At 36.6% G+C, this 14,979-nt stretch overlaps 1 protein-coding gene across 1 annotated transcript in view; it reads left to right on the plus strand.

The window, feature by feature from the left end:
• The window catches only part of HCRTR2 (hypocretin receptor 2), a 119,268-nt gene extending 104,718 nt beyond the window's left edge, over positions 1-14,550 (plus strand). Inside the window, exons 5-8 of the mRNA XM_010587000.3 lie at positions 5,216-5,436; positions 8,846-8,967; positions 11,524-11,749; positions 14,253-14,550. Of these exons, the coding sequence (XP_010585302.1) occupies positions 5,216-5,436; positions 8,846-8,967; positions 11,524-11,749; positions 14,253-14,295 (612 nt within the window). The 3' untranslated portion in view covers positions 14,296-14,550. The remainder of the gene's footprint in view (positions 1-5,215; positions 5,437-8,845; positions 8,968-11,523; positions 11,750-14,252) is intronic.
• The last annotated feature ends 429 nt before the right edge of the window (positions 14,551-14,979 follow it).

The following is a 14,979-nucleotide window of genomic DNA, read 5'->3' on the forward strand; positions in this document are numbered from 1 at the left end:
GCTAAACAAACACAGTAAGACTTTATGCTGTCTACAAGAGACACTTTAGATTCAAAGACACAAATAGGTTAAATGTAATGGGAAATGATATACCATCCAGACAGTAACCAAAAGAAAGCTGAAGTGGCTATACTAATACTAGACAAAAGAAAATTAAAATATATATGTATTAGAATAGATAAAGGGGGACATTTAATAGTGGTAAAAAAAAATCAATCTATTAGGAGGGTATAAAAATTATAAATATATATACCTAACAGAACACCAAAATATATGAAGCAAAAACTGATGGAATTGAAGGGAAAAATAGACAATTCAACAGTAAATGTTTAAGACTTAAATACCCTGTTTTTAATAATGGATAGAACAACTAGGCAGAAGTTCAATGAGGAAATAAACTTGAACAAAACTAACAACCAACCTTACCTAACATATCCATAAAACACACCACCAAACAAGAACAGAATATACATGCTTCTCTAGGATAGACCCTAAAACCAAGTGCTAGGTTATAAAACAAGCCTCAATAAATTTAAAAGAATTGAAACCATAAACCTTGTGTTCTTCTACCACAATGGAATTTTATAATAAATTAATCATAGAGCATTCCAAACATGTGGAAATTAAACAACACATTGCTAAACAACAAACAGATCAAAGAAGAAATCACAAGGGATTTAGAAAATATTTGGAGATGAATAAGAATGAAAACACAATGTACCAAAACTTATGGGATGCAGCAAAAGTAGTGTTTAGAGGGAAATTAATAGCTATAAATCTTATATTAAAAAAAAAAAAGCTCTCAAATCAAAAGCCTAGACATTTGCTTTAAGAAACTAGAAAATAAAGAGACAAAACCAAAGCAAGCAGTGTTACTTTTTCTGATTCCATGTTTGATTTTCTGATTGTTTATTGCTAGTATACAGAAACACAATTGATTTTTGGTTATTGGAGCTGTGTTCTGCATCTTTATAAATTCATTTATTAACTGTAGTAATTTTTTTGTAGATTCCTTAGTCTTTTTTATGTAAACCATCATGTTATCTGCAAGAAAAAGAAAAGAAAATCACTCTTTTCAATCTGTATGATTTTTATTTATTTTTCTTGTGTTCTTGTACTAGTTAGGACCTCCAGTACAATGATGAATAGAAGTGGTGAGAGAAGTATTCATCACCTTATTCCAAATCTTAGAGGAAAGTGTTCATTTTTCACTATTAATTACAAAGAGAGCTAAAGGCTTTTCACAGATTCCCTTTGTCAGGTTGAGAAAGTTTCCTTTGATAACTGGTTTACTGAGAGTATTTACACTTTTTATTTATTGATATGATCATATTTTCTTTTAATTTGTTAATAAGCAACAAAACAAAACAAAACCTGCTGCCCTTGAGTCGATTCTGACTGATAGCAACCCTGTAGGACAGGGTAGAAATGCCCCATAGAGTTTCCAAGGAGAACCTGGTGGATTCGAATGGCCAACCTTTTGATTAGCAGCCATAGCTCTTAACCACTACACCACCAGGATTTCTAACTTGTTAATATGATCATAATATTGACTGATTTTCGAAAGTTAAACCAACATTGCAATGCTTGGATAAACCCAACTGTGTTAAGGTGGGTTCTCTAGAAGAGAAAAGCCAGTGAAACTCCATATATATATATAGAGAGAGAGAGAGATTTATTTCAAGGAAATGGCTCACACAGTTGTAGAGGCTAGCAAGTCCCAAATCTGTGAGTCAGGCATCAGGCTGGGGGCTTTTCCTGACTCACGTGGTTGCAGGGGCTGACATACCCAAAACCTGAAGGTCAAGTGGCAGGCTGCTGGTTCACGTCTCATGAACTGGAGGTCAGAGGATGTTGAGTCAGATGCAGGATCCAGAGCAAGAGACCTTTGCCAGAATGTCCATATATATTGGATGCGTGCCATAATCCCAAGGAAACTCCCCTTACATCAGATCACAAAATGGAGGATAATTATATAATATTGAGAATCATGGCATAGCCAAGTTGACAGGTAACATTAACCATTAATATCAGCTGGTTAAAATATATTACCATTTTTATATATCTTTGGATTGGGTATAATTATAGAGTTTTGCATCTCTGTTCATGAGGGATATTTGGTCTGTGGGTTTCTTTTGTCATGTCTTTGATCATCAGGGTAACTATGGATTCATAAGATTAGCTGAAAAGTGTTTCTCTTTTCTTTGAATTTCAAGAAGAGTCTGTAAAAGATTGGCATTATTTATTCTTTAATATGTGATAGAATTTATCAATGAATCTATCTGGCCCTGGAGTTTTCTTTGTTGGAAGGTTTGTGCTTACCTTGTCATCTTTGGTAACCTCTGTCTTTCAAGGAATTTGTCCACTTCATTTAATTGGCAAATGTACCGGTTGCTCATTGTTTTCTCTTACTCTCCTTTGAATGTCTGCAATGTGTTTTACCTTTATAACGCCATCCTGATCACAAACACTTCTCAAGACAGGGCAGGTTTTAAGGTTCATCATTTCCATGCTACTTCAAATTCACAACTGTTGTAATACCTCTTCGAAGATGCATTTTCATATCAAAGATGGTTTGTAAAGCTTATTTATAATCCCAGTGCCATCGAGTCGATTCCAACTCATAGCGACCCTATAAGCCAGAGTAGAACTGCCCCATAGAGTTTCAAAGGAGCGCCTGGCGGATTTGAACTGCCGACCCTTTGGTTAGCAGCTGTAGCACTTAACCACTACGCCACCAGGGTTTCCCCATTATTTATTATTTATAATAGTGGAATAAAAGTGGTACATACCTGTGTGTGTTTGTGAGAGTGTGTGTGTGTGTGTGTGAGTGTGATCTTTCCACAGTCACGATACAGAAGGAAATAGCCATTTCCTGGGCTCCTGAGGTCACAGCACATGCACAGCCTCCTAGGCTGATTCTCTCAAAGTTCTTTTGTATGATGATATTTTTCCTTTTATATAAGTAGGCTTGTAGTAAAAAGTTCAGGCATCTATATAACATTATCTTTAATTTTTTAAAAATGGAAACTATATATCACAACCAAAAACAATGAGCTTTGCAGTCAGACAGACCTGGGTGCAAATTCTGACTTGTCACTTGTTAAAGATATGGACTTGGATATTTTATTTAATCCTTCTCAGTATCTACTTGGTCATCTGTAAAATAGAATTTACAATGATGTATTTTTTAGCAATATGTTAAAGATTACTCAAAATTATGCATAGTGCCTGGTATGCAGTTGGTATCAGTGCATGGTCTTCATATTAAGCTGAGCAAGGGTAGCTATCAGTGGGGAAATTTTTATGTCCCTTAAGTTGAGTGGCGAGTTCATGGGTTCTGCAAACTGTTAACTCACTCAGCTGTTAACTGAAAGTTCGGAAGTTTGTGTTCACCCAGAACTGCCTTGGAAAAAAACCTTGGTGATCTGCTACTGAAAAATCAGCCACTGAAAACCCTGTGGAGCACAGTTCTACTCTGACACACAAGGGGTCGCTGTAGGCAACTTTTTTTCTTTTTTGATAAGTTGAGTGAAGGATTAAGCATCTTATGTCCTTATTTAGCTCCTCATCTGAAAGGTGGTATCGTTGCTTTTTTTTTCCCCTGATTTCAGGGACCAGGGCCATGCTCCTGTGTCAGCTTCTGCTTATGGGAACTCTTGCTGGTGGTTGCAAAAGTCATCAGATACAGGACATTGATTCTCTCCTTCAGGGGAACACTCAATAATCAAATCACTAAAGTTGAAATGATTTCTCAGAGATCATTTAGAAAACAGTTCAAGATCATTTAACAGACACTTCTAGGGTTACTCATGCTAGAGGTCTTCTAGAACGTTCCCCCATCTATTGCTGCGTCCTCACAAACCTTGTTTAAAAAGAGACTCATGGAAGAGGAAGGATGTCAGTTCCTGTTTCCCCCCACCAATGAATTTGTTCAAGTGTGACCATTACCAAGAGCAGTTTACATGATACAACATGCAGAGTTAAAAGAGAAATAATTTGTGAAATGTTTTTGTACTTAAAGGCAGACTTTTATTAACATCGTTTCCTTTTCTCTTCTTTGAGAGAATAGTTACAGACAAGGAGAAAATCTTATTAATTCATCTGTGTGGACATCAAAGTAAAATTCTGTCCTTAAATTAAAGATTATCTAGCAGACTCGGATCTTGTGGTGTATAAAACAACAGAACTCGTCCAAATTCCATTCCCAGAGACCACAGGAACACATTGGTCTGTCCTGGCTGACTTGCAGCAGACAGATAAAGCAACAGTTGAATAATCTTAATAAACTTAATAGAACTAAAATGGCCTTTTTTTTTTTTTTTGGGATATTTTCCAGTTTAAAAAATTACACATGTTGAGTTTGTTTTGTTCACTAAACCCTATCACTCTTCATAAACTTGTAATTAAGAAAATATACTCGGAGGGACTCCCTGCTATTATCAAATAATTTTGAAAGGAAATGGAAAAGTACAAGTTATGTAACTTGTTAAATTCCTGCTGTTTGAAATGGTAAAGCAGGAACATAAGCGATTCTCAATGTTTTTGTGTGTCTTTTCAAGAGCCGGACCTCAAAATTGGTTTTAAGAATTTTATAACCACAGATAGAAAACAAAAAAGAATATTTGATTTGTTTTTTTATTCCCATCGTTCGAGGGTTTGGATGGACCTATTTTAACCTGAGAAGCAGACAGCCTAGTAAAAGGTATTGGGTGGCTAAGAACCATCTCTCCATCTGGCAGCAGATGGCAGTATTGATGCATGAAAAAAATCCACTCAGGTTACTTTTACAACTCATTACCTGTTAGGTTTTTTTTTTTTTTTAGCAAGTTTAGGTGTCTGAGCAGAACCAGCATTTATACTAATATGGAATGTATCTCTTTGCCTCTCTCCTCCAGTTTTTGCTTCTACTTTTATAAAGGTATTTCTTTCCATTTGCAGCTCCTTTTAGGCCTTGACAAAAGTGTGATGTTTCAACTATGTTTCAGCCCAAACTGCTATTTGGTACTCAACCTATTACCCAAGAACATACTAAAACTCGGCAAACATTCAGAGGAAACAGGCCCTCAAACCTCTCAGATGCTATCAGAACTGTTCTGAACCTCAGGCCTCTGGAACATTCTCCTGACTAACTCCATCGTCTAATTACTTCTCCAAAATGGAATTTTCCTAAGCCAGAAAGCAATAAAATGTCTGATTCTCATTCTCCTTTCAGATTCCTGGAACGTCATCTGTAGTTCAGAGAAAATGGAAGCCCCTGCAGCCTGTTTCACAGCCTCGAGGGTCAGGACAGCAGACCAAGTCTCGAATTAGTGCTGTGGCCGCTGAGATAAAGCAGATCCGAGCCAGACGGAAAACAGCCCGAATGCTGATGGTTGTGCTTTTGGTGTTTGCAATTTGCTATCTACCAATTAGCATCCTCAATGTGCTGAAGAGGTAAAGTTCACCCAACTATTTGCAAATGAAGCGATTTGTAATTTCTTGGACCTTAATTAAGGTTTATTTTAAAAGCCAGAGAATAATGTAAACACTTTGCCTTGACACCTTGTCCGGCAGGATGATACTGACTAGAGAGCCAACAGGTAAGAAGAACAGCTTTTTAGAGTGCCCAGACATATGCTTTTGTCCATGTGAATTCTCTTTTGAATGACAGACACAAAACAGATGTTCCCCCCCAACCTCTTCAAGCTAATTGCTGAGCCTTAGATGCAGAAAAAGTTCTAATGCAAAAAACTCATTTACAGCTTTGGAGTTCTGTTTTGATCAGGAGAAATGGGTTTTCCAAAACTTTGTTCTCAAAGACATAGAGAATTGTGACAGAATTCTATTTAAAGGATAAAGAGAGATAAGAGTGTGTTGTTAGCATTCTTATATTTAAAAGAATATTGGTGAGCGCTAAAAATAAATGAAATCAAAGCAGATACTGCGTGCTGAATGTATAAACAGAGAGAAAATCCATTTCCTGAAGTCTGTGTGTAAAGCCTAGGGTGGATATTAATAAAAATCTGCACACAATGTTTTCGGGTAGAAAAATATGTTATTTCTTACAGTGAAGACACAACTATGAAATTAAAACAATTGACCAGTGACTTGAATGGCATGCAGATGTAGGGGCAGTGAGTGGTACACCCTGAACTTCATAGCCACCAAGTTTACTGGGAATTATCATAACTGTTGCACACTGACAGGTCCCAAGGCAATACTAATTCTGTTTACAAAGGGTTTTGAACTTAAGCTAAGGTTGCTTCTCTTACTTTTCCCTGATTCAGAGTCAGTATCAGATTCCTTACAGCTGAGGACTCTGGAGAGAGGCAGGTTTGGCTGGAGTCACACAGACTAAAGGTGGCATAAGCAGTTGCAAAAATTTCTCATTCTCTTTGGCCCTTGTTTTTGATTGCTTAATGATTTTTTCATTGGAGAAGAAAGGAAAAAAGAATTTTTGTTCAGTAGTAGTATTTACTACAGACACAGTCTTAAAGATGTACAGTTTTCAGCAGCTTAGGTCCTTGAGGCACATGCTGGCTCACAACAAAATGCAACTTATTTTGCCCTCCATATCCTTTCATGCCTCCCCTCTTATTTTCCTGACTCATGGAAATCCAATTCAAATTTATTTTGGTCTTTTCCTAGATGATGTCCTCTGATCTTAAGAACTTTATGATCTTGGATGGATTTTCTTCTCTTTTTTGTACTCTTTTAGTTACTCTAAATTCCATAAAAATACCAGTCTGTGGAGTTGTTGTTAGGTGCCATCAAGTCTGTCCGACTCATAGAGACCCCATGTATGACACAATGAAACACTGCCTGGTTCTGTGCCATCCTCACAATCATTGTTATGCTTGAGCTCATTGTTGGAGCCACTGTGTCAATCCATCTCGTTGAGGGTCTTCCTCTTTTTCACTGACCCTCTACTTTACCAAGCACGATGTCTTTCTCCAGGGACCAGTCCCTCCTGGTAACACATCCAAAGTGAGACGAAGTCTTGCCATCCATGTTCTAATGAGCATTCTGGCTGTACTTCTTCCAAGACAGATTTGTTCATTCTTCTGGCAGTCCATGGAATATTCAATATTCTTTGCCAACACCACAATTCAAAGGTGTTAGTTCTTCTTCGGTCTTCCTTATTCATTGTCTAGCTTTCACATGCATATGACCCACGGCTTGGGTCAGTCACACGTTAGTTCTTATTGTGACATCTTTGCTCTTTAACACTTTACAGAGGTCTTTTGCAGCAGATTTGCCTAATGCAATGCATCCTTTGGTTTCTTGACTGCTGCTTCCATGGGCATTGTTTGGATTTCCTATATCTCAGCACTTGAACCTCTTCCTCGGCCCCTCTAAATATCTGCTTGGCCATAGTATTTCTCTTGTTCTTCTGACTTAAGCCTTCCTTTCCAAGGAAAACAAATGGCTTTTTATGAAGAAAGTAGAGTGTAAATTAGAAAGATTTTCAAGTGCTTGAACATTCTGCTCTTTTATACACACACACACAGAATTAGAAAATAACCTTGAAAAGTGTTTTTCTCTTTACCACACAGGTTTTCTTCAAATGTTTATCTCTTCGTTTACCCTTGCATATTATGCTCGTGTTTTCTTCTTTCTCCCAAATAAATTCCTAAGGTCTTTTCCTTGCAAAGTAATATTTTTGCCTCACTAATAAAAACCAACTTCTTTAAAGCAGTTCTGCTTTGTCCAGGATGCCAAAGATATACTGAAGTTGAGGATCACAGCATAATATTAATTCTATTTGTCTATGTTGTTTCAGTCTGTGTTGAATTTTTGTAAAACACTGGTACACCGTAGAGCATCACTTCATTCAGCAAATGCATTTCTATTTTATGCCTTCCCGTTGGAAAGAAAACATAGGAGTAGCACACAATGCACACCCCTGTGATGGAGCCTCCTGCAGGAAATACATTATAATCTTCAGCCTGTAAGTTTACTGGGTAGCTGTAAGTTACCTGGTGTAGGTTAGTACATGAAATTTGAAAGGTCAAATATTTCTAAGTATGGAGCCAATCTTAAAATATTCTTTAAGGCTATCATAATTAAAAAGTTGTTTTAGAATTTAAAATAATAAGTAAAAAATGCAAAGTCATTAATTTTAAGAAACTACCAAAATTTTGCCTTCTGAAAACTACTTCTCTGCCTACAAGGGGTTCCCAGAAGCCAATTTTCAGCAAGTCCAATAAATTTGGAGTTGAAGAAATGTAATAATTTGATCAATGCACAAATTGAAGTACAACACAAGTACTTCATGATGCAGTTTAGAAGTGCTTTTTAAATAGTATGCGTGATGGAAAAGTAATCCAACGTTCGTTGATGATATTTGAAAAATAAAACCAAATAAGGGGAGGTAGAGGTATGTTTAACTTCTGCATTCTTACCCTAAAAAATATTTTATTTGCTCTTTATTCAAAGGAGAGACCCTTCTCTGACAGAATTTGACTTTTGACTTACTAAACATGCCATGGAGTTCCAGTCAGGTGGTGAAATTATCTACACCCACTAAAAGAAATCAAACCAAATCCCCATTGCCACTGAGTCAATTCTGACTCATAGTGACTCTATAGGACAAAGTAGAACTGCCCCATTTAGTTTCCCAGGAGCACCTGGTGGATTCGAACTACCGACCTTTTGGTTAGAAGCTGTAGCTCTTAACCACTACGCCACCCAGGGTTTCCACCTACACCCACTAGGTCTCCACAAACCCACCAGTGGCCAGTGGCTGCCAGAGGTCAGGCACTGTCTATCAAGATCCTTGTTCAACCTTGAATTCAATTATTTAAACATTTTTTGTTTTTTCCAAATCATACTGAATTTTCTGTTGTTTCTTTTTCTGCAGAGTATTTGGGATGTTTACCCACACTGAAGACAGGGAGACTGTATATGCCTGGTTTACATTTTCACACTGGCTTGTATATGCCAATAGTGCTGCGAACCCAATTATTTACAATTTTCTCAGCGGTGAGTGTTCACTGTTTCTCTTACATAAACCACAGTCCTAACCAAGGGTTGTGGATCAATGGCCAGAACCTTTGGAACAGTCTTGAATGATGTGAACAGCTTAGTAACTGCACATGAGAAAAATTTTCCCTGATTGATTTGTCGTGAGATTTTTTTTCCCTTATGATAGCAAATACATGTTCCATAACTCATCAGAGAAAATTTGCTGTGTTTTTTTTTTTTTCCTTCTGTAAAACTTAGAAGAAATGTTGAAATCAGAGGAAAGCAAAAATTGTGAGAAAAGAATCATATAGAATCTTGCTTGTCATCCTAAACCTTATGATTTACGGAAATATCAAATAATTTTATCTGAAGATACAACATCGTTGCTGTATTTTTTCCTTAGCCAAAATCTGTAGCCTAATTGAGATTATATGGGGACCTTTCCACCTTTGGATATTTTCTTCTATTTACATTTCTCCTATGGGTAACAGTCCTTGGGTGTATCTCAAGTTTTTTCATTGACCACAGAAAATGAAATTACTCCTAGATATCTCATCAGCTAAGTGACCACATTCCTCTGTAACTGATTTAACCTACCTCTGTTTATGGAATCAAAATGATTATCAAAAGTAACAAATAATTATTGTTTTATTTACAAACATTTGTACTTTGGCTTTTAAAATTGTGTTTTAATTAGCAATATCTTTACATGGTTCTCCTGTCAAACCCATTGGCTACTACTTTTTCACCCCTATCTTCAAATATTCATCAATTTTATAGGGAAGATTCAGTAATTAATGTTATTGCATACTTAATAAAGTATGTACATTTTTCCAACATCATCTTTGGCTTTCTGTTTGTGTAAGTAAAAAGAAAGACAAACAGCCAGTCAATTAGATTTAAAAAAAAAAAAAGAAAACTTTGTATTTTTGAATCATGCATACACGTGTATGTACAGGATTCATTTCACTTTTCGGGAAATCATGTGGCGTGAAGTGAGGTTTGTTTTGTGTCCAATCGCTTCCCCTCCCTGCCTTCTCCTGCCCCACCCAATCATGTGTGTGTGCTATCCAGTTGATCCCAACTCAGAGCAAATCTACTGGACAAAGTAGAACCACCCCTAGGGTTTTCTGCACTGTAATCTTTCTGGGAGCAGATCTCCAGGTCTTTTCTTCTGCAGAGCTGCTGGTGGGTTCTAAGTGCTGACTTTTTTGGTTATCAGCCAAGCAGTTTTCCACTGTGACACCAGGGCTTCTTAACCCAATCCTAGCCACCATAATAAAGACCACATTTTGTCCAAGATAACTAGATATCTCTGTTCTTTGGTCGTGTTTGAAGGAGAAGGAGTGACGTGGAGCTGTGGCCCTGGAAGCACTGGGGAAATGATGCTGATTTCGTTCAGGATGCCTAAAGCCTTGCACTGAGATAGTAAAACCTAGTGGGGAGGAGCATTTAAAGCTGAAGCCGTGGGGTCAAGCCAAAGTCCCCATCTGGGAGTTAAGAGTGAAGCAGGAAAGGAGTCCGATGATTACTGAGAACTTGCTATATCCCCGGCAATGTACTGAACCCTTCAACATTCATGTTTTCATTTCATTCATGCTTTCTCAATAACCCACTGGGGTAATTGAGGCTCCCAGAGAACAAATGATAATTCCCAACTCTGTCATACCTTTGTAAAGATGATTATTCCATTTTCATAGATCTCCTATCTTCTATCAGTAAAGACGAAGTTTTTAAGTTTCTTTCTTTTTTTTTTTTCCAGCAATAGCATTAGTTCTTTCTTCTTAATTATCTTTCTTTTCAGCAATAGCATTAGCTCTTTCTTCTTAATTATCTTTCTTTTCAGCAATACCATTTGTTCCGCCTTATGGAAATTTTTCTATACATTTTAATATATTTTTCTAGATATTTTGATGAACTCATTGTGTCGGTAGAACAGTGTCTTCTTCAAAGTGAAATACAGAAGTAATTTCTGCATGATTTTATAGGTTTCATCATTTCTGAAATTACTAAATACCTCTGAGAATCTTTGTACCGATGACCACTCATATCTATATATTTAAAGTCCCTGAGTGGTCCAAATAGTGATTCACTTGGCTGCTAACCAAAAAGCTGAAGGTTTGAGTCCACCCAGACTCACCTCAGAAGAAAGCCCTGGCGATCTGCTTCCAACATCAGCCACTGAAAACCGTATGGAGCCCAGTTCTGCTTTGAAACAGATGGGGTGGCCATGAGTCAGAGCTGACTCCATGACAATTGATTTAACTGGTTTTATGTGCTTAAAATATGCCTACCTTCACAAATACATGAGGTTTGAGTATAAATGAATGAAAAACTGTGAGGGTCACACATAAAAATCAGCCTCATTATTTTATGGAAAGACCTCATTGTTTCAAAAGTCTACCAAGTTTCCAATAAACTCAATTTCCTTTTCCTATTTCCCCATCCTTGCAAAATGTTACACCTCATTGTTAGTTTGGCTCAAGGGAGCAGCTCAGTTGTACCCTATTCATGATTTGTTGAAACCTATTTTACACATAATTCCTTTTCCTTTCATTCCCCCTGGTTTGCCAGGAAAATTTCGAGAGGAATTTAAAGCCGCATTTTCTTGCTGTTGCCTTGGAGTTCACCATCGCCAGGAGGAGCGGCTCACCAGGGGACGAACAAGCACAGAGAGCCGGAAGTCCCTGACCACCCAGATCAGCAATTTTGATAATGTCTCAAAACTCTCAGAACAAGTTGTGCTCACCAGCATAAGCACCCTCCCAGCAGCCAATGGAGCAGGGCCACTTCACAACTGGTAGAATATTTATTCATACGTCAAGTGTAGCTGAGTAAAACTATCCTTTTTTTTTTTTTTTTAATCTCTGTAAACAGAAATTTTATTATTCCAATGATCTAAAGCTAAAATTACTTTGTGGATAATTTTTGTTTTTAATCTATTGCTTTTTGGAAATAAAAAGTCAGTTTAAAATGATTTCACAGCTTTTGATTTAAACATGTTAGAAATTTAACCTCCAACTGAACTTATTTCACTTTTAGTTTCATGTATTATGATTTAAGTGTCAAGTAAATGTGTGAACATTTCTAAATCTTTTTATAATCCCTTGTTGTTTTAATCGCTCACATTCAATTTGATTGCTAAAAATTACCAAAAGTTATCCAATGATTTTCTTTTAGCTACTGAAAGAAGTATCAGTTACTAACTCTGAATTAATAACAGACATAGTTAGTTGACTTTATTGTTTTAAAAATCACAATAGACTGAAGTTACAATGTGACATCTGGGAGAATATTTATATATAAAATAGCATATTGCATTAGGTAATTCAAAAGCTATCTCTCAAAAATATGTAAGATATATACTATTGGACTCTCTTTCATTCACTTTGCCACTCATTTACACAATTTTCTCAGGTTTGCAGTCTCACCATTGCTAATTTTTTGTCTGAACATATGACCAGTAAGACTCTATTAAAATAAAAGTGTTGAAGTAACTGCTAATTCATAGCAGTTTCCATCTCTAAGGCAAGGGCTAAAGAAAGACTTCAACATTAAAGAATAAGATAAAATCACATTATTATATTCTTCTAACCAACAGAAACGATGCAGCCAGCCTTGCTGGGTTAAATTAAGAACACAAGTTACAAAGAAAAGGAATAGTAGACTACCAAATCAGGGTTGAGTTCCATTTGGACAGGTTAATGTCATGGATACTTGATGGTAAATATTTGCATTTATTTAAAGTTAACAAACATTTTTAAATACCTACCAAAAAACGCCCACAGGGCTAGGTGCTAGAGAATGAGGTACGTAGGAAATGCAAATATGGCTTTTAGAGAGTGTCTACTAAAGGAGACAGATCCACAGTGACTGCAAGGCAGCCAATAACTCTGAGGGACAGATTGCTGGACATGGGCAGAATAGCGAAGTGACCAACCACAGTCCCCAGAGGAACACTGGAAGAAAGTTTGCCTTTTTTTCCCCGCTTAATTCCAGTGACACTTTTGATGATGGCAAACTCCAGCAGGACCTGGCACTGAGTACCAGGTTAAAGAACGGAGGGGCTTGCTCTTCACCCTTGCCTCCCCCCGCCAAAAAAAAGGTGTATAGTTTGTACAAATGTAAGACCTGGTATTTAAGCATTAAAATTTGTTCCTCTGAAAAATTCTTCTCATTCAAATATTCATTTTAAAATTAAACTAAATTTAAAAATAAGTATTCATGGAAAGATGCTCTTCATGTCACATTATAGCAATAGGTTTTCTGATTTTATTGAAATGAAAGATATGGAGCACAACATTTAAGAGATTTTCATAGAAGGTCAAAATATCTTGTTTTTTTTTTTTTTTTAATCCAGTGCATCACTCTGAGAAAAAAGTAATACAATCAAATTATACATAATTTGTTTTCATATCTTAGCATTTGTGATGTTATTACCATGTGCTTTTTACTGCTCAACTTAAAGCACAACCTTCTCATCTGAGGTTTATTGAAAATATATTACTAAAAATCAGAACAATATCACAAAGGCAAAGTATTGTAACTCTGTCCTTTCTTCCCTTTGTACATTTGAGAACTTTTTTTTTTTAATGCTGCATCAAAAAAAAGGTGTTATTTTCAGATTGTGGTGAAAGTTAGCACTTTAAATAATATGAGAATAACTGCAAATGATATTGATGATATGTCTTAAGAGCCAAATAATATATCAGCATAAGAGATATATTCTTTAAAAAACAAACAAACTCATTGCCGTGGAGTCAGTTCTGACTCATAGTAACCCTATAGGACAGAATAGAACTGCCCCATGCGGTTTCCAAGGAACACCTAGTGGATTCAAACTGCTGACCTTTTGGTTAGCAGCCAGAGCTCTTAACCACTATGCCATCAGGATTTCCAGTACATTCTTTAGATCCTTATACATATAGTATTTATCATTAAAGACAAAGGGTGGAGGACAGAGAGAGAATGAAAGACGGACTATGAGAGACAGTAGTTGTACAATTGTGTGTTAAGGACAAATCTGAAAGTCAAAACTCTTCTGTTCTAAATGGTGGTTCTCAAAGCGTTGTTCCTGAACCATCAGCATCAGCATCACCTGAGAACTTATTAGGCATGCAAATTTCCACTCTATCTCAGACCTGCTGAACTAAAAACTCTGGGGATGGAACCCAGGAATCTGTGTGTTAACAAGCACTACAGGTGATTCTGAAGCATCTTAAAATTGGAGAACCACTGTTCTAAATGAAACCACCTGGCACCTGTTTATTAGCCTATGTGAAATAAAGTCTTTCACTGTGCAGGTATCTACAGCAGGGGACGTCATCATCACTACTGTCCACCTGATTGGAGGTCTGAAAGAAGAGACTGAATATCAATGTTGAATCTCATGTGTCATCTCACTTGAAGAGATAATCATATGCAAATCTGTTGCCACTGGTTTATAAGTGCAATGTAAAAGAAGACTAGTTACAAAGCCTTTGTGTGCTTTACAGTTACCAGATGACTTGAGTATTGAACTAAAAATTTCAAATTCTCAATTTTATTTATACTTACTAAAGTCTAAGTTTTGTGGAAGAGACAGTTTCTAAGAATGATCATGTCCTGGCAGGGGGAGGAAAAAAAAAAAAAAAAAACGCAAAATCAGAACTTAGGAGAACCTCTTGAAATGAAATAATGGACCATACACATAGCTCTCAACACCTGGATCCAGGAATCCTTCTAAGAGGTCTGGATTGGGTATGATTACTGTAATGGGGCAAACGGTAAGGACATAGGTGTTCTGAATCCCTGCTAATCTTATGAAACAAAAGGTCAACTACTTACCTCATTATGTGCTAAAGACACAAATGAGCAGACTTCCTATAAGAGGGATATGTTGTGACTGTTTTATGCTTTATATTGAATATGTATCTCCTATTTTGCTATATTTTAAAGATTTAATGTAAGATGTCATTAATGTCATTAAAATTTTGTTATCAATAGTGATGAAAGAATAATTTTATCAAATTTAGAATCCACACCATTTGT

The sequence above is a fragment of the Loxodonta africana genome, chromosome 1 (genome assembly GCF_030014295.1).
Source record: "Loxodonta africana isolate mLoxAfr1 chromosome 1, mLoxAfr1.hap2, whole genome shotgun sequence".
NCBI lineage: Eukaryota > Metazoa > Chordata > Mammalia > Proboscidea > Elephantidae > Loxodonta > Loxodonta africana.